General features: G+C 39.0%; 2 protein-coding genes across 2 annotated transcripts; one reads left to right on the forward strand and one right to left on the reverse strand.

Moving 5' to 3' along the window:
* The first annotated feature begins 1,509 nt into the window (after window positions 1-1,509).
* On the forward strand, window positions 1,510-15,860 carry LOC119727381 (uncharacterized hydrolase YugF-like). The gene is made up of 8 exons (XM_038199253.1): window positions 1,510-1,625; window positions 3,585-3,767; window positions 4,873-5,014; window positions 6,032-6,134; window positions 8,375-8,500; window positions 10,356-10,545; window positions 11,355-11,532; window positions 13,351-15,860. Exons 2-8 carry the CDS (start codon window positions 3,663-3,665, stop codon window positions 13,470-13,472), a joined length of 966 nt encoding a protein of 321 aa, XP_038055181.1. The 5' UTR covers window positions 1,510-1,625; window positions 3,585-3,662; the 3' UTR covers window positions 13,473-15,860.
* Window positions 15,861-16,242: 382 nt separating this feature from the next.
* Window positions 16,243-22,236, reverse strand: LOC119732511 (retinoschisin-like). The gene is made up of 3 exons (XM_038206060.1): window positions 22,145-22,236; window positions 18,606-18,777; window positions 16,243-16,395 (listed from the first exon to the last, which is right to left on the reverse strand). The coding sequence occupies exons 1-3, from the start codon at window positions 22,234-22,236 to the stop codon at window positions 16,243-16,245; spliced, it is 417 nt and encodes a 138-aa protein (XP_038061988.1).
* Between the last annotated feature and the right edge of the window lie 234 nt (window positions 22,237-22,470).

The following is a 22,470-nucleotide window of genomic DNA, read 5'->3' on the forward strand; positions in this document are numbered from 1 at the left end:
TGAAAAAAAAGCATTTATGTACCAACTTTAACTGTACGATTTCATTCAATATATAAATTTCTGAAAATGTAACATGTACATTCAAAATGTATTTATTTACCCAGTTGTATTTAATGCGTGGAAACATGCCAAGTAAAGGACACAGTAAAGTTTGTACATATAATTAGTTTTTAATTTATTGCATCAAATGTATAAACAAACACAGAAAATAAATAAAACACAAATAAAATGTAATCAATTCAACAATGACTGATGCTGAAATAAATATTACTGGTTTGGAAATTTTAGTTGTAGCTTTTAGTTTTAAGCTGCCCTTGTGAATAATTATAGAAAATTGTTTATAAGGGCATGTCACGAGAAAGTGGACATGGCTGTCTTGGTTGAAAAGTGGAACATTTATCATAAATATTCAGATTGCAGAACTACAGAGTGTACCCAGAAAATTGCAACATTTAGAAAACAAAGAATTAAAACTGTTAACTGTGGATTTTTTTTCTTTAATGAAATTATACATTACATCAAAGCCCGACTATTTCTCAATCCACTCCTTTTTACCCATTCCTAGATCCAGAAATAAAGGGTGTAAATTTTACTTGGAGTTTGTGTTTTGTACCCCTAAAAAGCCACTTAGACCAGAAAAATAATACCTATGACGATTTTAGGGACTTTTTCTAAAGACAAATGGACGAATCCTGGAGAAATTGAAATGACAAAACTGTTTGGATCCCTGTAGCTGTACATTTTCAATGGGCCGCTTATGCATTTGGTTTCGTCTGCGTCTTCACCGTGGAGCGATGTAAATTTTATGTCCCTTGATTCGATATTAGGCTAAGCTAAAGCTTATATTTCATTTTTTTTTTAATAAATGAAGCATCATTCATGATTCATGATCCAGTGATGAAGTTAAGCCGAAGCGGCGGAACAGACCTATCCTAGGTTTGGAAAACACCGAACATCATGGTGACCGTTTTAGCCGATTTTCGGCTAACTTTGACTGATTTTTTTGTTAAAAAAAACGAGTTTGACAGAAATTTGACAGAATGAATTTTGTTTGCAGATTTCTAGCTGAATTCTGCATAAATAGTTATTTGACAGAAACAGCAAATTTGAAAATATTGTACATTTGTTAAGCTTCAATCTTATTCAAACAAACCCTTGCATAATGGAACAGGTTGGCTGGTCTAGGTGCTGAGGTTCACTGGGAACCTGACATAGTCGTGACGCAACCATGCATGTTTTGCCTGAAATTTGCATTTCAAGTAACATCTTTATGTTTGTTTACAATGTAATTTGAACCTTAATTAAGGCAACTCTACAAATCTGCATGTGATTTTAAGTGTTTATAGTGTATTTTGAGCATGGAGGTATTCCTCCATGTTTTGAGTAATTCTGGGGAATTTGGCATATTTTTGATAAATCTGACCGATTTTTGAAGCGCATTTAGCAGAATTTGGCCATGACCTTACGGTTACCCTGCCGAACATACCGAAGTGCCACTTGAGGGCGCTGTTGCTGCAAACTTGGTAGAGACAGAAAATACTCGATGTCCCCTAAAAATTTGTAAAACTAGACGAAAAATAGACATCTAGAAATGTCATAATAAGTATTCTTATGTTATTTACTAGGTAAGTGTTCTTGCAACGTTTTTAAATCAAAATAAAACTGCAGATTGGCATGTATTTCAGAGCTAAATAAATTGAAAGAATGTATCCAGGCGTGTCACTCAGTCGTGCTTGTGAAGTGTAAACAATGATGAATGATTGATTGTAGTTTTTACTGTAGGCTACCTATACTAGTAAGTTTAGCCCCATAAATGTGGCCAATTAACTAAAGTACCTGCGTAAATAAAGGCCACACTTCCACCATGTACACAAACATGTCGAACTTTGTCAAATTTTGTTTTTCACATTTATTTTAGGCTTAGTTCTTTTAGTTTATTTTTGCTTTCATTTTCAAATTCAAATTAGAAGCATACTCACCCCCTTTATAGTTTAATCAGAAAGTGCTGCCTTTTTCAGATGTCAATTTTTCGTGAAATTTCCAGATTTGTTTGCACATGTTTGCGTATCAAAATTTCAATTTGTTTGCACATGTTTGCGTATCAAAATTTCAACATGAAATTTCACGAAAATTTGACATCTGAAAAAGGCAGCACTTTCTGATTAGCCAATACAAAGGGTGAGTAGGCCTACATGTATGCTTCTAAAGCAAAAATAAACTACAAACTAAGCCTAAATGTGAAAAACAAAATTTGGTAAAGTTTGACATGTGTTTGTAGGCTACATGGTGGAAGTGTGGCTTTTATTTACGGAGGTTACAGTCCAGTAAATTGGCCACATTTATGGGGCTAGGCTACCTCACACAAGTAAGTCAGACGTCAAGTGTTGGAGCAATGCTGAAATCTCTGCAGTGGCAAACCCTTGAAGATAGGCGTACAAGACTCACGATGTTCTACAAAATTCACCGTGGTTTGGCTGCCGTCAACATGCCAATTGAGTCCAAGAATTTAGATGCTCCTACCCAAACAGAAAACTCACAAGCCTACACAATCCCGTCTTGCTCCAGAGAATATTACCAGATGTCCTTCTTCCCCCGCACTGTAAGTCAATGGAACAAGCTTCCCGAATCTATTGTAGAGGCTTGCAACCCAGCAGATTCTAACTACATGTACTAATGGGTCTTCAATGTCAAAATAGTAGTGTACGCATTCCATCCGCAAGTTGCGAACCCAACAATGTGCCCCAGTCTTCAACATTATGAAGTTGGCGCAGAGCTTGGAAGGAGAAGCATTGGAGCTTGAGTCAAGCCAGATTGATTGTATGAATAGTTGAGTGATTTTCCAAAGTATTTTCTATCAAAATTGAAATGTTTCTGAGCCCAAGCTAGATTCATCATTTGTTGAAGTACATGTAAAAATGATGTACCTCTACAGTACGTAGCTTGACTCCAGCTGACGTGCTCATCCGGAATTCCTGATAAAAAAGATATAGGCCTATGGAAGATAAAAAAGTGGTGTCAGGATGCAACGTTCTTTCCAAATAAAATTAATGATAAAATGTACAATGACACAAAAAATCTTGAACTAACTTGTTAACTCATGGCAACAGTGTGAACCATGGTAACAGTATAAACCATGGTAACAGTATAAACCATGGTAACAGTATAAACCATGGTAACAGTATAAACCATGGTAACAGTATAAACCATGGTAACAGTATAAACCATGGTAACAGTATAAACCATGGTAACAGTATAAACCATGGTAACAGTATAAACCATGGTAACAGTATAAACCATGGTAACAGTATAAACCATGGTAACAGTATAAACCATGGTAACAGTATAAACCATGGTAACAGTATAAACCATGGTAACAGTAACACACTACACAGTCACAGGAACTGGTTGGATAACAACTGTGAAAACTAAAGCTTTCACAAACCTTGTATTTTACTTAAAAGATAGAGTTTAGACACTCTCTGTGACGTATTTCACCAACCTACCACCAGCAAGGCAAAACTGCTTAAGACTGAGCTGAGTGCTGCTTATTGCATCGTTGTAAACACTTGTCTCCCCTATCCCAGAAAGCTCCGCCCACTCTACCCACATCACCTCCAAGGCCAAGCAGCAGTCGCCTGAGTGGTTTTATCGGTAGTGCTGTCATGTCTGAGAAAACTGCCGGCAAGAACCGAGATGGCCCCGGTGCACCTTCGTACAACTTCATGTTGCAGGAAGAGGATGTGGAGGCACTAGGGACAACATTCAGGGTACGGTACTAAGTTGTTACACCCTAACTAATACATTGGTTCTAAAGTTCAGTTATAACTGTCCCAACTAAAAGACTGATGTCTTGCAGAATGCAGACGTTAATGACACTGATTTCATAACAACCAGACACACTAATCAACAATAATCAAAATATCATTTGTTTTCTATTAATCATGTTTAGGAAAACGTAGTGGCTATTGTTACGGGAGCTGTAATGCAATTTTCAATGGCTATCGTTACGGCACTCGGGCATTGCAAAAATATCGTTGCGAATCTGTATCACGTTTACAACTGTTTACAATGTTTACAAACAGAGTGCTTCAGTTATTTGATTGGTTTAAAACATTCAGCTACATGTAGTACATGTACTTTGCATGCAGAAGGTTCCGGGATCGAATCCCACGCGGCGAGTTTATTACTATTGAATTTTTTTATATAGTTTTCTCAACTGTTATGTTCTAGTCAAATCATTTTTTTATTTCAGTAGATTACATTTTCTTCTTTGCAATCAGTTGCCGGTGAGAATTTTTTTGTAAAAGGGAAATCAAGTTTGAGAACTTTCGGTTGATAGTCTGGTTTAAACAGCCAAAGATCGTGATAGCAGTCGAAAATTGCATTACGGCTGCCGTAACGATATCCACTGCGTAAAGGAAAACACACTTATTCATGGACGGAAGAACAGATTTGTTATGTCCCTTTCAAAGGTACATGCTGTGTTCTGCCCAGGATTTGGCAGATATAAATGAGGGAATGTCCAAGCCGTCAGTTGATCTGCATTCTCCAATTTATTGAGCTAACAAACTTACTCATGGTCGCAACAAGTAACCAGCACGCATACATGCGCGTGTCACAATGGATGAATATTCATAATCCATTGTATTATTAATAATCATAATTACAGAACACATTATCTGATTCAACTGAACATTTTCGTGTGTACTAAGCAGGAATGTTTCTGCTAGCATTCCAACTTTCATAATCCATCTATGTTGCATTTCCGAGATCCAAAGGAGCTTGGACTCTAAGGAGCTGAATTCATGGTAATTCCCAAATCTGTGAACCCAGTTTTTTGTTCATAACTTTCTTCACCTAATAACTTCTCAGGTAGTGTATGCTGATGAGGGGTCGCCAACTGATCCAGTTATCGTTTGTGTGCACGGGGCGCCAGCCACTCACAAAGCATACAGGCACATTGTACAGGGTCTGACGTCACAGGGATACAGGGTCATCCTGCCCAACTTGCCAGGTACCATTTGTATTCGGAAAACACAAACTGTTTCACACTAAACGGTTAACTTGTGTGTTAACGCATGTGTTAACAGTGCAGTTACACAAATTAAAGCATCGGTCCCAACTGTAGTTGGATAGTCCCACAGTAATATGATTTGACAGTTGCAGGGGGTGCCCATTTGCACAGAACACTTTCGTCCGTAATGCCAACTTCTGAATTGTTCACAGGAATTGCCCTCATGGAATGAAAGCCATGACCTCTCGTTTATCAAAGCTTTAGTTTCCCTTTGTAACACGATTGCAATATTAGACAATATAAGTTAACCCTTTAGTCACTGTACCGCCCCAAAGCACCCCGTCTTTTACTCACTGTGGTGCCTGAAACTACCCAAGCACTCTATTGTTTTAAGGCATAATGTAGTAACACAGTGTAATACAAATGGGTTAGAGGTAGGGTAGATCAGTTGTCATTCGTGCATTTTTCTTTTGTTTCAAGCTACAAAAGTGCTCAAAATCTAAAGACCGATGCTCAACAACTAATCTGATGAAATTTAGCTCAGTGAAACCAGTATGTTTTGAGAAAACAATATTCTAGGATTTTGATTTCAATTCAAAAGTTGCTGAGTCATATTTTGAAATGTGCCTGGAATCAGCATCCGGGACACATTCTCATTCAGCCGATTGCAGCTACGCGTTATCACGCGCTGACCCAACGTATAATAGCAACTGTGCGCACGTGTACGTTGTGTTAACACTTGCGCGCACCCATACACGGATTCTCCAAATTACAAACCAACTTTTATTGGAAATTTCCAAAATGCGTCACTAGTCACATCTTTGGAAACAGCCTTCTTTTCATTGTTTTCTTCAAAGTAACAGCATGCCAGAAGGAATAATTTCACAGGGAGTTTAGTGCCGTTACTATCTTCCAACCAAGTAAGCTTTTCAACAATAATTTAGTCTGTTACTTTTTGGATAGCTGCAAATTATATATTCTAACCTTTAAAGCTTTCTGTGATCTTGGCACTTCAAGGAATGGGATTGACAGCTCTGGATCCAGGTGGGGTTTACAACCACACGACAGAACACAAGTCTGAGGTCATCAGAGGACTGCTGTCCAAGATTGGTATTCAAAGGTGAGTCTTTGCCTAGAAATAGTCATGTCCATGCACAAGGTCGTATTGGCTGTACATGAAAAGCGAGTTTCAGAATGTCAAAAGGTCGTATCTCACCTAAAATAACCCGGATGCACACCAAAGTCAATGGACGTTGAGATACGACCTTGCTGCACGGAGCGTATTTGCGCGAGATATGACTTAGTTGCAAAAAGGAGTTACGACCTTGTTGCACTGACGCGACAATCTGATAGATAACTTCTCTTGTCTGAAAAAAATTGAGTTCCACACAAGATTGGCTTCAACCATAGAGCTATATTAAATTACTAGAGCGCTAACTTCATGTACAAAGTAATGCCTGCTGGGCGCATCCATGTTTGTGCACAAACGTATATGGAGAACTAGAAATTTTGTACGGCTTTTGTACAGCTATTTGCATATCTGCATTTGTATTCCATACTGGTGCGTTATTGAAGCCAATACGCCTAAAACCGAAACGCACGATCAGCAAATGAGCGTGTCATTTTGCTCTAGATGCAAACAGTGCAACGCGTGCGCATATTCGCTGCAGCTGCTTCTTGCCGTCACTTTTTTTTAACCGTCAATGACGCGCTTAAGTTGTGTGCGTATGTTCTACTTGCGTGTTGCATGTAGAGTACACTTTCAAAATTCAATCTATCTAATTTCATTATGTTCTACAAACACGCACATGAAATCAAAATTTGTCTGCGCCCAGGACGGCTTCAAAGCGTCTCCGCGTGCAGAATGACGAGTTAGCGCTCTAGTAATTTAGCTCTATGGCTTCAACACACCTCCTAAATGGATGAAGGACAGAAGTGGTTTTAATTACCCGTACCCTCCGTAGTCTTCCAAAATCAACCAGGTGGTTTTGTAGGATTTTGGAGGATTGAGACTGAATTGCACAAAGGTGTCAGTTGATTTTGAAGGATGCATTGTGTCAAGGTCTTAATCTGTACCCAGCATATAGTTCAGCCATGCATAATTGGAGCCTACTTTATACTAGACATCATCCCCACTGCTTCTGGATATCATCCACACTAGCTGCCTCAATGTATTGCAGTTATTGTTGTAGCAATTTGAAGGATTAAGACACATGGTCTCCCCTTCAATTAACAAATTCAAGAAGTAAGGGGTGATTTCGGAGGATTGAGGCTGAATCAATTTTTTTTACATGGTGGCAGGTGGAGGATTCTGAAGGATTGAGGATGGATCCTATCCAAAAGCCAAGTTAAACTTGTCAAAAATAACCAAAATAATTATTGCAAATGTGCACATCCGCAATTCTGGTTACATTTTTTTTTTGTCTTAAGGATGGGACTTTGCGTTTAATTTTGTAAATGTTTAGCAAATCTATTATACACCCTTTAAACGTTAAGACACATCACAAAGGCATGTCACGTCGAGGGCAGAGTAAAACATATGTCACTTTTTACAATGTGGGTTTCGTTTAAATGTTTTAGAAAATGTATAAATGGATTTAGATTTCTTCTTGTTTAAACATTTAAACGTGTGAACGTCACATCCTTATTTTGTCTCCACACTATTTACAACCATTTTAAAAAGTATGATGTTGAAACTTTTTCAAATTATACATGAATCAATTATGAAACTCAGCCGGGATTAAAAAACTAAGCTTGTTTGTCAAATTATCATTACAAATGTATGATACGAATTATTGGACATTGATTAGTAATCTGTCGTGCATCTGTGAATGTGGCAGCGCACACTTCAAAAAATATTTTGTTATTTTTATGACACAGTAAATCAGATTTAATATTGAGTTTTGCCCTTCACCAACGTATTGTACAAACACTGTGTACTCAGTATTGTCCTGAGTGATTGTGAGAAACAAATCACTCGGGTGGGACTCAACCCATGCATTCCTTCTTAAGTACTAGTGCACTGAGACGACTTACCCACTCGACCACCGCGCTTGCCGGGGTCAGCTGGCTGGTTCAAATCAGATGTAGCAGAGGGCACCGCAATGAAACAATTCATAAGATGGACTTGTGCGTCGGATGACGTAAATTCCATCTTACGGAAAGAAAGCAGAGTCAGATGTTTTATCTTTGCTGTTTGATGTTAAAAGAAACCTAAATAGAAACAGGTTTGTAGGTCACTGTGGTATGGCTCGCAAACAAATTATATGCAAAACCTGTTCACTATTTTGGGTAATCAAGGTAGTACTGGAAGAATATTAATTCCAAAATGTTAATTCAGTTTCAATTCTATCTTTGCAGTGTTGCTATGGTGGTGGGTCACTCCATGGGAGGTCATGTGACTTGTCAGCTGGCAGCCGACCCAGCGCTAGAGGGCACTATCCAGTCAATATGTCTGCTGTCATCGGCCGGTTCTCGCCCACACAAGTAAGGATAGTCTTTCTTCAAGACTGAAATTTTTATTTTGTCCCCAATCCCTGACAAGTGCAGCCATGCCGCCGCATTTGGAGACTGTCTTGGGAACATTGGCATTGATGCTTAAGAAACTGTTGTTCAGTTGATGAGAAATATTCTAACCCAACAAACTGAGTTACAAGTTGCCAGAGCTATTCTCGAGTAATAGCCCAGAGTCTGACAAGAATCAATAGGAATTACGGTCAACCTTTTCAATCAATTATCTGTATACATATCGTCGGTCGCACCACGGACCGGCGTATCTAGATTTTTTGCCAAATTGAGTTTTTGTCATTAACGTTATTATTTCATCAAAGAGCTCATTCTCAGAAAGTTTTATTCCAATCGGAGTTCTAATTAACTAAGAACGCTAATTAGACTGTGTGGCGTATCTCTAAAAAAATTAAAATGTTGCACCACGAAGTGGCGTATCCCGATACACCGCTTAACACGCTAATTCTCATAGTGCTATGACGTCACAAAGGAGCGTCGACATAAAAAGTGTAAATTTAGCGTTTCACGAACCGACGTATCTCCCTATCTGGCACACGGCCACTATTATGCGCGTTGTATGACATACGATAAACATGATAAAAATCTGTTTCACAAAGTAGCGAGTATCTTAGGAACTGAATTTCTCAAAAACTAAGCAACTCAGATGCACACGGATTGCATACAATAAAGTTTAATTTTTAATTTATTAGCGAAAACGAAACAACTTGATTCTTACACAAGGAGTATATGGAATGAACCTACAAAATAATGACCAACTTTAAATCTGTTTTTCTCAAAACATTATCAAAGTGATTTATGAAGAGCATTGCTTCGCTGCCTACTGCAATTGGAAAAACTACTAAGTGAACATTTGTCCTTAAGACTCATTTTGTGAGATCAGACCATTAGTAATTTTGTTTTAAGTTGAGGTCCCCGTGCTATTTTCTAGGTTCATCCCGAAAAATAGATTCCTTTTCTAACTTGCTATTGTTCTAGCAATCCAAAAGTTATTCACTTTTGAATGAGACGTCAAGGTGTTTAGTTTATATTGAATTATTACTTTACAATTTTGAATTATTGGCTGCCAGACAATAATTCATCACGCAGGGTAGGCTGGTTCCTTTCCCACAATCAGTATCAATAATGAACGGACCAGTCTGCTCGCAAAGCGGATTTGGTTGTGCGCAAAACAAAACAAAATGTCTCTTCAGGGGGTTGCTGATGTCGAAAAAGAAAGGAAAAAAGGAGGTTTTCTTGGTTGAAATAAAATACACAAGTTGTAAATTTATTAATAGAAAAACAAATTGATATTTGTCGAAGAGCACGCAGAACATTATTATTGACATTTTGTAGGTTAGGACGACAGTTTTTTATTATTTTTACTCTAATAGGGCGACACACCTTATTGGAGCGACAGTAATTCTGTTGCCCTATTCTTGAAACCCGCTATATTTTTTGAGTAGGGCTAGGGGTTAGGGCTAGGGTAAATTTTTGTGCACAAGTCTATGGAAGTGTCAACCTATTGTGGTTGTTAGTATAATTCCTGTTAATGTACCCTTAAGGAGACATTTTTCGTCATAAGTTATACCTTAGGGAGACACCGGACATTAAGGAGACATTTCAATGTCTCCCTAATGTCACAACTCCTATTTGGAGACAAAATTGTGCTGTTGCAACTAGGCTAGATCGATTGCTTATGGTCCAAAACGTAAAAGTACCAGAATTCGTGGGGGAAGGATACGGGAAAGTGGGGTAAGGGCCTAAGTAAGGGGTCATTCAAGTTGGAATTATTATTATTATTAGTTTTGTGGATTTGTCTTTAACACCTTTGCAGGTTGTTCAGTCCTTACTGGTTGTACTTCATCTTTGGTCAGTTGATCTACTTCTCAATCAAGCTACCGGTCATTGGCACTGTGGTCAAGCGGATTGTCTCTCACATTATCTCAGCAGCCGGCCTCAGAGGGCTGACTAGAGACGCTGAAGTCTTCTCCTGGTACGAAGGCTCCCAGCTTCACTTCAAAGAAGTAAGTTTTGTTATTTTCTAGTCTCTCAAGGTTGAATCTGACTACAAGTACCTTGGAGCTTGGATCAGCTCCAGTGAGAAAGACCTCAAGACTTGAAGACAAATTATACTAAGAAATAGGGGAGTCAGGTTGGTGTAGCTGTACTTTCCTCGCCTTCCACCGCTGTGACCCGGGTTCGAATCCTGCCTGGGCCAATATGTGGATTGGGTTTTCAATCCCTGCCAGATTCTGTACGTTTTCCTCAGAATACTCTTCTGGGCATTTCCTCCCACCTCTTAAACTGTAATTTCTTCACATTGTCTTCTCTTTACTGGGACCCATGGAAGATCAGTGGATTCCACTGAATGGGTTACCCAGTTAAAATAACAAATAAATAAATAAATATCGTTGCGTCAGTGCAACAAGGTCGTAACTCCATTCTGCAACAAAGTCGTATCTGGCGCGAATACACTCAATGCAACAAGGTAGTATCTTGACGTCCATTGACTTTGCGTGTACATCCGGGTTATTTTAAGCGAGATACGACCTTTTGACATTCTAAAACTCATGTTTTGCGTTCATAACTCCATTTTGCAACAAAGTCGTATCTTGCGCGAATACGCTCCGTGCAACAAGGTCGTATCTTGACGTCCATTGACTTTGCGTGTACATCCGGGTTATTTTAAGCGAGATAGCACCTTTTGACATTCTAAAACTCTCGTTTTGCGTGGTTCACATGTGCCATATTAGGAGATACCACCTTGTTTCACTGACGCGACGATATATAAATAAATAAATAGTATTATTTTTTTCGTTTTACTCAAATACAGTTTGCCACCAACGTGGAACAACTGGTAAAGTTGAACCTACCGGCGCTGTGCTTCTACAGCCACAACGACAAGTTTGTGGAAATGCCCGTCCTGGAAGATACCATTCAGCGACTGGGGATGCGTCTGGAAGACACCGTCAAGTACAACGGGGAGGGCGTTACCATGGAGAACTTCAAAGGTCAGACAACTTTTGATACTGAGCAAAAGAACTTCTCTAAAAATGGGCCAGTACAGGGTGACTGCAAAGAAAATGCAACCGTTACACATTTTGCCTTTAAAAAAAAGAGATCCGTGAATTTTCCCTATGTTTTGGGTATCAGAGTAAAGCTGAGAGCTTTCCTTTCAAATACTGAACAAATCTTAAGAAATGAAGAATAGCACTTTGGGTTGCTGAGAAAATGCCAATTATGTATTAAGTTGTCATTTTTCATCCTGTACACAAGTACTTCAAGCAGTGAAACATTTTACTGTAAGCCTACTGTGCAATTTCTTTAGCATTTTCATATGTTTATGATGATGAAAGGGTTTAAAATCAGACTAAAAGGATGAGATACCTGTTCAGGTGGAAATTAAAAGGTATTTCCATCAAATTAATTTGTACTCTTTTATTACCGGTATTATGTCATTGTCTAGGACATGTCTATGATTAGGACATGCACAAATACGTACAGTGAAAATCCCTTACTGTGGTAGTTTTTTCTCAGGGTTGCATTTTTTCGGGGGTCACCTGTATGCCTGTATGTTATGGTGCTTGTTTTTAAAGAGGTTGTGGAATGCTCGAAGACATTTCCGTCCTTTTTCAGGTATATGTAGCCTAAGGTGTGATGAAATAAAAACGACTATTGTTTCTGTCATGAAATGAATACAAAAGGTACTTTTGAGAGCTGTGTTTCAGGTCCTGCTTCTACCCGAACGTGCAATTTGTGTAAAAGTCGTCGTTCGGGGCAGCAAACAAAACATAGTAAATCGTGACGTAATAAACAGGACTCGTTTTTACTACGCTGCATACATATAGGGAGTCCTGTTTATTACGTCACGATTTACTATGTTATGTTTGCTGTCCCCAACGACGACTTTTACACAAATTGCATGTTCGGGTAGAAACAGGACCTGAAAAACAGCTCTCAAAAGTAAATGACAGAAATGACGGAAATGTCTTCGAGCATTCCACAACTTCTTTAATGGATGAATAATTGTATTGCTGGTCCTAGAGGTATGTTGTGTACCACATTGACTCACTGGCTGCCATGTATGGAATTTGTGTATGAAACAACTGAAAATATTTCTTCTTCCCCTGGATGGGATGCTAGTCCATCGCAGCTTATACCCAAGCTAAAAAATGCTGGTGTAACGTGAATATCCGACTCCATGAAATCTGAACTTATTGGTGGTATTGCGCATGCGTGAGTATAATGATATGCTATTTTTAGGATCTTGGGAGAGTGACCTGTTTACGTGCAAGGGATTAACCAAAAATGGGGAAAAGGGGACCGATTTTCATAGGAGTCGGATTTTCATATGACACCGGTACCCATTTGTACTCCTGGGTGGAGAGAGGTTAATGTTGGTGCCAAATGAACTTGAATGAAGCAATATGTGACCAGCAGCTGGATTTGAACCCCTGACCCTCTGATCATGAGTCACAAACCCCAACCGCTTGGTCACTCTCCCCTTTGGCCAACAAGAAAGGGCGCTATTTTCAACACTTTTTGAGTGAGAACCTTGTGGACAAGACACACTGCGTGTGTGTACCAGTTCCCTTGGGTAATGCACGAAGTACGCTCGACTTATTTATTCTAAACGTGCACAAAGCCATGGTGTCTTCAGTGAGCGTTCTGGATTCCTCGGCAATGCATTGTAATGTCTCTTTAATGGTCTCCTCCAACTCTCCCTTTCTTGCCAATGAGGGGGTACTTGTGCACGGAGCCCGTAGGTTGGGCTTAGTGGATCAAAATTGTTGCCCTGATGTAATTTGTTGTTTCATTTTCATCTCTAGAGGGCGCGCTGAAGAGGGCTGTTCAGTTTGAGAAAGGGACGCACATGGTCCACTACGTCTACCCAGAGCAAGTTGTCAAAGAGATGCTCGCCTTCCTACAAACAGTGGTACGTCCCAAATGATCCCTACAGTACACATGTAAAGTTGGATCATTTCATTCTGAGCAGGAGGGGTTAAGATAGACATCTTGCCATTCTGCAGCTGTAATTTGATGTAATTTATAAGACCTTAGACTTTGATGTATATTTTGATCTGTTTCATGTTTTTATTATTATTATTATTATTAAATCATGGACAACACTGTTTAAACAAAGGAAAGGCATCGTGTAAATGTTTCAATGTACAGTACAATCATTTTATTGGCTGTATTCTTTTTTATCATTTTTAAATCACAACTATATTTATTCAGAATTAAAGAGAAATTTCATTTTTCAGCCGAGCATTGTATGCAGCAAAACTTCTGCCTTTTACGAAATATATATATATATTATGTAAACTGTTATCAAGACAATCACTTTTTTTTTTTTTTTTTTAAATAAGGTTTACACAAAATGGTACTACACCAAGAGGTTACACCTCTATGTTCCAACACCCCTATGTTCCAATTGCACATATTCCTATTTCTATTCTTAACCCACACCCTAACCAGGAGTAACACAATCTTATGTGCCGGTTGTCGGAACGTAGGGGTGTCAGAATATAGGTGTGTCAGAACATAGGGTTATCGGAACATAGTGGTGTCAGAACAGAGCAGTCACGACACCAAGAAACCTGAAATTATTATTTTTTTTTTTTCCCATCTCTCAAATATGTTACATGAACAGTTGCACCCAAAGTGAACTGTTCATGTAAATGGTTCATAAGATGAATTTAAGCTGGACCCTGTCATGTACAAATATACATTCCTCCAAAATGTGTGAAAACTACGAGAAAACCTATGAGAAAAACTACTTGTTGGTTCATCTGTTTTGTAAAGTTCACCTTTTTTTCCCAAATAGGCCATGTCTTGTTTCCTTTTAAAACCGAGGGCGCTGTTTCTGTGAGGTCAATTTAGGAACACACGTTTCAGATCAATTAGTTTTCTGTTCAAATTGTAAACCCTTATTTTCAACTGATAAACATTCATGCATACAAATTGTCAGACTTTTTTTCATGTACCAATACAACAATGCATCCACAAAGCCCCCCAAAAACCTACCATTTCAAGACCCCGAAAATTGTAGAAACTACCAGAATGCTGTAGCACTGGAGTTCCTGCCTAAAATGGCATCGCATTTTCGCTCATGAATGTGATATTGGCGTCCGTTTCAGCATAAGAACATAAACATGATAAAGGCACCAATACACCTTTGAAAATGGCAAGATAGAAGCTGACAAAAAGTTAATGAGACACATGGGTGCATTTTCAAGGATTGCATAATAAATATTTCATGGGCCCTGTAGATATACAGCCTTCTCGCACGATCCTGTTTGTGCTTGCTTATGTAGTACTAAACTCTCAAAAAAGTCTTTCACACTTATCGGATTTTATAGTATATAGGAAAGAATGTAGATTTTATGTTCGCTCTGACCTCCGCCCTGCAAACAGGACGCTGGTCAGGGCTGACGTCATTTGAGCTTTCATTGGATAGATCTGCGTGACCTGTGACGTAGAACGCGCCACACAAATTAGCTTCCGGTGCCCCATCATGCGTAGTGCGCTAGCTGCATGCGAAGGTCAATCTGCACTTCCTTCACAAGATTCTGTGAAGCTCATCAGCCCTGACCAGCGCCCTGCTTGCAGGGCGGGGGTACGAGCGAAGATTTTATGTTAAACTATTTTAATGAAATTCGAAGAGCTTATTCACAATACAGAAACAAATATCGTCTTAATAAGGACGTTTTCATTCGATGTGTGCCATACAATTTGACAATATAATGTGTATTATTTACATGTATAAATGTGTATATTTTACGTACGCTGAGATATATAAATTTATTTAAAATATTATTTATGCTTGCAGTATTTCCATTCTGTTATCTGTGCCATTGAATTCGACAATATAAATGACGAAGTGTACAATTATTGTATAACTGGTGTTAAAGGTGTAATTTATGTTCTTGTAATGTTCTTTTGAACACGTGAAATCGCCAATGTTTGTAAATAAACCGTCGATACTAAAGTGAATCGAAAAACTCGTTAGTTAGTAGATTATTTGTTTTAGCATTGGTCACAACGTTGTAGCATTTTTTTCTCATGCTGTACACGTTTGAACAACTTTTTTTTTACCACTTAATTGATTTATTATTCACATTAGAAAAGAACTGTCTAGATCATCGATCGGAGTCAACCGAAATTAATGTTTTTAAGTTGATTTAATATTAATGTAGTCTGTAATCACGGTAAGCATTACTTTTTTATAATACACTTGCAAACTACGCCAAAAATAACATTTCTACACATAGTACATCAGCGATTATTGAGCCATTAAAAATCTAGTTTGATCCATTTAAAAAAACAAAAGTGGCTTATATTGACACAGCCGTGTTTTAATTATGTACATGTATCTATGCTATTTTATTTTAATGACTTTAATTATGTATTATGAATGTTGTTTTCACATATCGATTTTAAAGGGTTGGTTTACTATTTGCAAATTCGCAAGCATTTTTTCGAAATCTTACAAATAGCGTTCAAAGTACTAAAAAATTAAATGACTCTTTTTTACCCTGATATATACACACTATCTATTCTGAATAATAATGATACAACTTTATTTATTTAGCGCCTATAATACGCACTACAATCCAGAACAATTGTTACAGATATTGAAGCAAGCAATTTGATCATATTCTGTTCAGTGATCATTCTGGTTGGTAACTGTTAATGAATAGAATCCTTTTCATCTTAAATTAACCCAGGCGACACCCAAGAAACTCCAATCGCAGAGCAACACCATTTATCCGTTTAGTAGGCACAATGCGCACTACCGTGGCCACCACACTCTCATCAAACAAATTAGTGACCGGGGCGTTCAGTTCAACTTGATTGTTACCGATGAACAACTGAAAAAAGACAAAATAATTTGTACATGTCGTTTGATTTATGATATGATACACCAAAGGTGATAATTCGGCCGTAGAATTGTCGGAGTTTCCATTCGGAAAGTAAAATCAATATACTTTTAGTGTACTCTTTAGGATTCATTCATTCATTCCTGTCCGGCTTACTGATTAATATACACTATCAATTTTGAATGTTCAACAAATAAAATTCGGCTCCGTACAATATCAGGACCGGCAGCTAGTTCCCATTTAAAGCCATTGATTTGTTCACCTCTGCTCGTGCACTGCTTCATGGTTTTTAATTATTGTCTCGCCTGAACTTTGTTCAGGAAAGAGACTATGCAATCACTTTGTCCATATGTATGTAGGTAGGTAGGTATGTAGTATGTACATGTATGTAGGTATATATGTTGTATCTTGGTTGACGTTTCGTTAAATTCGTCTATTTAAAAAGTCCCATTGGAATCAAACTTGGATCATAGATGCAACATGGTAACCTTCATATGATACTGATGTCAAAGGTCGCATACCAAGGTCAAAGGTCATCTGAGGTCAAGTTGTAAAATAGGCTGAACATGTAAAATTGATCTCGTTTCAAAAGTTAAAGTCCAATTGGAACCGAACTTGGGTCATAGATGCAACATGGCAACCTTCTTTAGATAATGAATCAAAGGTCACTTACCAAGGTCAAAGTTCATCTGAGGTTAAGTTGTATAATAGGCTTAAAACGTAAAATGTCTCATTTCAAAAGTTAAAGTCCAATTAGAACCAAACTTGAGTCAAAGATGCAATATGGCAACCTTCATATAATAATGATGTCAAAGGTCACACACCAAAGTCGAAGGTCACTCTTTACAGATAATCGTGAAAGCAGGTGAGACGCATGGTTCGAGAACCATCTTGTTGAAAATGATGATTACATTCCACGCATGGATGACAGTTGAAGTACATGCATGGCTGTGGGTGCACTGAACTATTTCAAGCCCCATTGAAAACAGTGTAAAATCGACAAAGTTCAGGGCCAACTAACATGCAAGCCGATCGACATCACTAGGGTTTCTCAAACAAAAAGTTAATTATTGTCTTGTCCTTCATTTTTTAATTTCTTTTCAATTTTGGGTAGAATAATATTCAATTACATGTTTAAGTTTAAGTATTCACACCAAAACAAAATGAAAGTTCCCAAGCCTGCATGTGGCCGTTTTACAAGTGGCATATCCTTCCACTATCTCAGGCAAATAAAGGACCCATTTTTCAATCGTAATTTTATCAAGCCTGCCCTCAGACGGAAGCCCAAACTCCCGGGAGTTGATCCTAAGCTATATATTCAATTCCACCGTTTTTTAAAGCCAAACGGTCTCAAAAGAAGTTGTGGGTGCACTTGTTATGCCAATGAGCTCGCGTATGAGGGGGCAACGCACATTATTCCCCAAAATCCTTGTACTTCTGTAGCATATTCTCAATATAAATGTTTTCGAGGGTGGGGCATTTGCCAACCCCAGTACTTTTCCTTTTCCAGGCTGGGACAAGCCCCCCCCCCCCCCCCCCCCTCGCGACGCCCATGGCAACAGACTTTTCCTTATTTACATATGCATCCAGAAAAGTTGGATATGCAAACGAGAGCAGGCAGCGTTGGAGCAACACCATGGAAACGAGGTTTACCTTGTTGCATTATGGGTATTACATTTGCATACATGAGGAGGAAAACCCCCTAATATGAAGGGGGCAAACCTCCCTACAGCGTATTCGGGAATCACTGCCCGATACCTGTCCCTACATCCGAAGTTCGAAGGACAGGGGGAGGGGAACCGGAAATACCAATTTAGTTGAAACCCTCCGTCAGAAAAGGTATAGACGACAATTAAAAGCTTGTGTCTTGTTTGGGATTTGTTGGTTTGTTTGACTGGGGGTTGATACAATGTTTAATTATATTCATACAGTTATGCATCCTGCAACTTTACTATGTATGTTTCATTTATTTTATGTTACCGCGTGCATTTAGTCCAAGTTCTTGAGTGTGGTTTCAAAGTGGCTTTGGTTTCAAAGTGGCATTGGGTTTATGCACGTTCCGATGTAAAAAGACATCGAATTGTAGTTTTGATAGACAGTCATACGAACAATTTAAGTCCAACCAATCAAAAGACGATCAATGAGAAACAGACTGATGAATTAAATCTTAGTCAAGTACATTAGAGGAGATGTTTTTTTACCTTGGTGTTTCCGTTTCCATCTGTCACGTTTTGCCATTTAGATGTGGGCTGCTTCTTATACTCCACTTTGTACTGCGTCACAACCCAATAGTTTTCGCCCTGTGTGACGACACCCGACACCACGGTACTATTAACGAGGTCTACCTCGATCCAGGGATTAGCATCGTTGTCACTGTGAAGAGTGAGAAATAAGGAACAATTATGAGTGAAACAACCCCATATGTTAATGGTATGTGCCTTGCGCTAGTATAGCACTACAGAAATCCTTACCTGGTTCGTTAGTGTGACGTCGGTTTTTTTTTAAACCACGTACGCGCAATGGCCATTAAAGATATAGTCCATCATTTGTAATTTGTGCATTTTAGTCGTTTGAAGCAACAAAAGTGCTCAAAATCTAAAGAAGGGTACTGAACAACTAACCTGATGAAGTTTCAGCTCAGCTTCAGCTATATACCGAGAACAACAGCATTCTAGTATCTCAATTTCAAATAAAAAGTTGCTGAATCATTTTTAGCCTTGACCAAGGCTATCAGCTTGTTGCCATACGAGCTTGTTCCCGCTACCGCACACCGCGCGCGCCGCGACACAATCACATGTTGTACTATACTGTTAGCCCCAACGACCCTTGCGTGTGCTTTGTGTGCATGTACTTACGCCCCACACACACTTCCGCGAACAGCCGTACAGTAAGTCGAGCCGCCTCGAATTCAGCGTCCGAGACACGTTCTCACTAATCGGATCGTAGCTGCGCGATGTCGCGCATTGATCCGACGAATTACATAGATATAGAATAAAAAGACTAGATCGGCAGCGCGTCCACACGCGCCCATTCACAGTGCGATAAATCCATTGATCTCCATATACACAGACATCGCGCAGTGTTTGTGCACGAATGCGCGGCCGAACAATGGCGGCACGTTTACTGCCAGACGGCTAAACGCGCATTGTGCTTTCAGTTTGTTTACTTTGGAAAATGGATTATTGAGTGAATTTTTTCTTACAGGAGGGAGTTCAAGCGTTCCTCCAAAACAAATCTTTAAAAAAAATAACTGAACGATGGAGAGTTACCCTCAATCCCTCCAAACAGCTTTTCCACACTTTCTTGATATACACTTTCTTATTATGCAATTTCGAAATTCAAGAACCCCCTTTCCTTTCCCCTTGTTGTTGTTTTTTTTAAATCCCTCCTCTTCCCAAAAATGATTGTAAGTAAATTGCCATTTCATTTTTGGCACATCGGTCATTAGAGCACACTGAAGTACTCCATCAATGAAATGAATAATTGTATCAATAATATGCTGAAATGACATCATATTTTTAACTGGACACTCACACGAGAAATTGTATGGAGATTCATTCAAATGATTGATATATTTATTTTAAAAAACCGAACATAAACCAATTAGAATGTATTAGGTAAGAAAAACCTTAATTTTACAAAGTAATCATAAAAACTTCTTCCCGTCCCTTGATTGATCAAGGAATGACATCGTTCACCTCTTGTGATATTGTGTGAAAGAAGATGAATCACAAACCAAAATTCTAGTTTTGTCAAGGAATATCAAGCTATGCACGGTCTTGTTTATAATTAAATGTTTAGCTATACTTCTGAAAATAAGTGTAATGGGAATCGTTTTTGTGAGTGAATATGACGGTGTATTAATGGCTATAGCTAGTAATCCTATATCGTACACAACATATGTTCAAACCGTAAAAGTACTCATTGCTTTCTTCACCATACAAACTGTCAAAAGTGACAGTCATCTTGGGAGCTCATAAAAATACTTGCGTTGAAATTCACAGCTTCTTTCCAAAAACAAAATCAATCAATGTTAACAGTTCCACATCGTAAGAATTGATTAAGAATTGATTCACATCGCATGTTCTATTCAGTGGATAATACAGTCGATTCCATCCCTCCGTGAAGTTCTCCATTTTCGTCCATCTCGGATATCGTCCTGCAGCTGGTGGTTTTGCTATGGCTTTACTGAAGTTGTTTGTTTGATATGAAGGTCAATCGGCCGGTTGTGCAGTAATTTAGGATAAGACATCTCCTCGGTTTCTCTTTATAAAGAAAAAGAATAGAAACATTTCGGTAGGCGTTAAGCCAAGGCAGACATAATTCAATCAGATTTTGTATATAAAAATTATAAAAGTTATTCGAATAAACTATTTTAAACAAGTCAACTTTTGTTCATTGCCATTGCCGGGTCAGTCATGCACGTTTAGGCAGTTTATTTTATTTTTTTAAAGACATAGGCCTAGGCCTAGGTCTTTTAAAAAAAAAATGATGATGCCGACCAGCATGACAGGCCTATAGATCGCATGGAATTTGAACAGAATATCTCGCTAGCTACCACACAGGCCTCCATCCCCCCAAACTCAGAGCGATCACATTTCGATATCATAATTTGCTTTGTCGTTCCCATGTTCATATTCCTCCGTGCCATGTTGTATAGGCCTCGTTAAAAAAAAAAAACTTACTTGCGAATAATTGTCCTATTCTTCAAAGCTCCTGTAGCTTTACTTCCCGGCTCCAGCAATCTAATGCTGCGCACACCTTGACTATACTCCTAGTCGATTTTAATCAAATTAGATCTCTGTTTCTTTTATTCTTTCAAAAACGACAAAGAAACCGAAGAAAACCCAACTTCATTTTTTAATCCTCCATTCGAAAGTGTACACAGCTCGAATGCGAGTTTGTGTTCTTTACCCTTTTCAAAAAACGCGCGCGCGGACGCACGTTCGTACGCGATGTCCTATCCAGCCTGTGTATATATGGAGATCAATGGATAAATCTCCGCCATTGTTGTTGTCTTTTGTGGACGCGCAACAAATTAACGTAAAGTAATGGAGCTAAATGTATCTTTCCTCCAGCACGTGACCTATCTCAACGCGCGCGAAGCTAGAAATGTGCACCGACTATTTACGCGCTGCGCTCACGCACGCTAACACGTTGACATGCCGCTTTTCATTTCGGCTACGGGATAATCAGTTTATTTTCTGCAAACTAAGACAACCAATTTTGCTAAGTAGGCCCGATCATAATCATAAGCATCCATGTTCAAGGGATACTGATTGAAATAAACAAGAGTAGACTGGTGTTTCAACATTATGGGAAGGATGTCATCTTATTTATTCTCTTGTTTACAATTATAAGTATTGAAGATCTCAAGTAACAGAAAATAAAATCGCAATGTACGCGTAAACGGCGTTGCGTTCGTCACGTCTAGCGCGCAATTTGTATCTTTCCTCCAGCACGTGACCCTCCATGCAAAGCCGTGCGTATGCAAAATTGATCCGGGAGCACAGAAGGGTGCATGCTGATGGCATGAGAGAAATCGTGGTTACCAACATTGAGGGTTTACCTTGTCACGGCATCGGCTAGGCCAGGCGGCAACTGGTGGGGTCGGGCTCATGCTGAGCAGAGATCGAGGCACAGAGGACGTTAACCAGTGTTAACCAGTCTTCTGATGGAGTAATCACTGCCTTTTTTCATGGGCAATCCAGTCTACCATCTTAGTGGCCTACGCACTAACTCTTGTAGCATCCGAAAGGGAGAAGAGGAGGTTCTATGATGATGATCTAGGACGAGCAGTAGAGGCTGTTCCCCATCATCACTTCCTACCATCCTTGGGGGCTTCAATGCCCGCCTGGACAGGGATCGAGACGTTCCTTTCACCTTTCATCAGGTAACTAATGACAACGAAGTGCGTCTGCTGGATCTGATTGAGGACTAATTCTTTTCTCTTCTTGTCAACAACACGCTGTTTGAAAAGCGGAAGAGAAGGCTGTGGATCGACGTTGTTATATCACCAGCAGGGACGAAGCCCATGCAGATCGACATCATCCGGACCAGGTGAAA

This window comes from Patiria miniata, unplaced genomic scaffold (assembly GCF_015706575.1).
Source record: "Patiria miniata isolate m_02_andy unplaced genomic scaffold, ASM1570657v1 HiC_scaffold_1, whole genome shotgun sequence".
Taxonomy (NCBI): domain Eukaryota; kingdom Metazoa; phylum Echinodermata; class Asteroidea; order Valvatida; family Asterinidae; genus Patiria; species Patiria miniata.

What these genes read in the sequence shown, in the direction of transcription:
- LOC119732511 (XM_038206060.1), bottom strand. Translation starts at nt 22,236, where the DNA reads ATGGTAGGAAGTGATGATGGGGAACAGCCTCTACTGCTCGTCCTAGAT. An exon ending in CCCTTTCGGATGCTACAAGA is followed by an intron (nt 18,778 to 22,144) that starts GTTAGTGCGTAG and finishes CACTCTTCACAG; the next exon opens with TGACAACGATGCTAATCCCT. An exon ending in ATGGAAACGGAAACACCAAG is followed by an intron (nt 16,396 to 18,605) that starts GTAAAAAAACAT and finishes GTCTTTTTTCAG; the next exon opens with TTGTTCATCGGTAACAATCA.
- LOC119727381 (XM_038199253.1), top strand. Translation starts at nt 3,663, where the DNA reads ATGTCTGAGAAAACTGCCGGCAAGAACCGAGATGGCCCCGGTGCACCT. An exon ending in CACTAGGGACAACATTCAGG is followed by an intron (nt 3,768 to 4,872) that starts GTACGGTACTAA and finishes ATAACTTCTCAG; the next exon opens with GTAGTGTATGCTGATGAGGG. An exon ending in CATCCTGCCCAACTTGCCAG is followed by an intron (nt 5,015 to 6,031) that starts GTACCATTTGTA and finishes TGGCACTTCAAG; the next exon opens with GAATGGGATTGACAGCTCTG.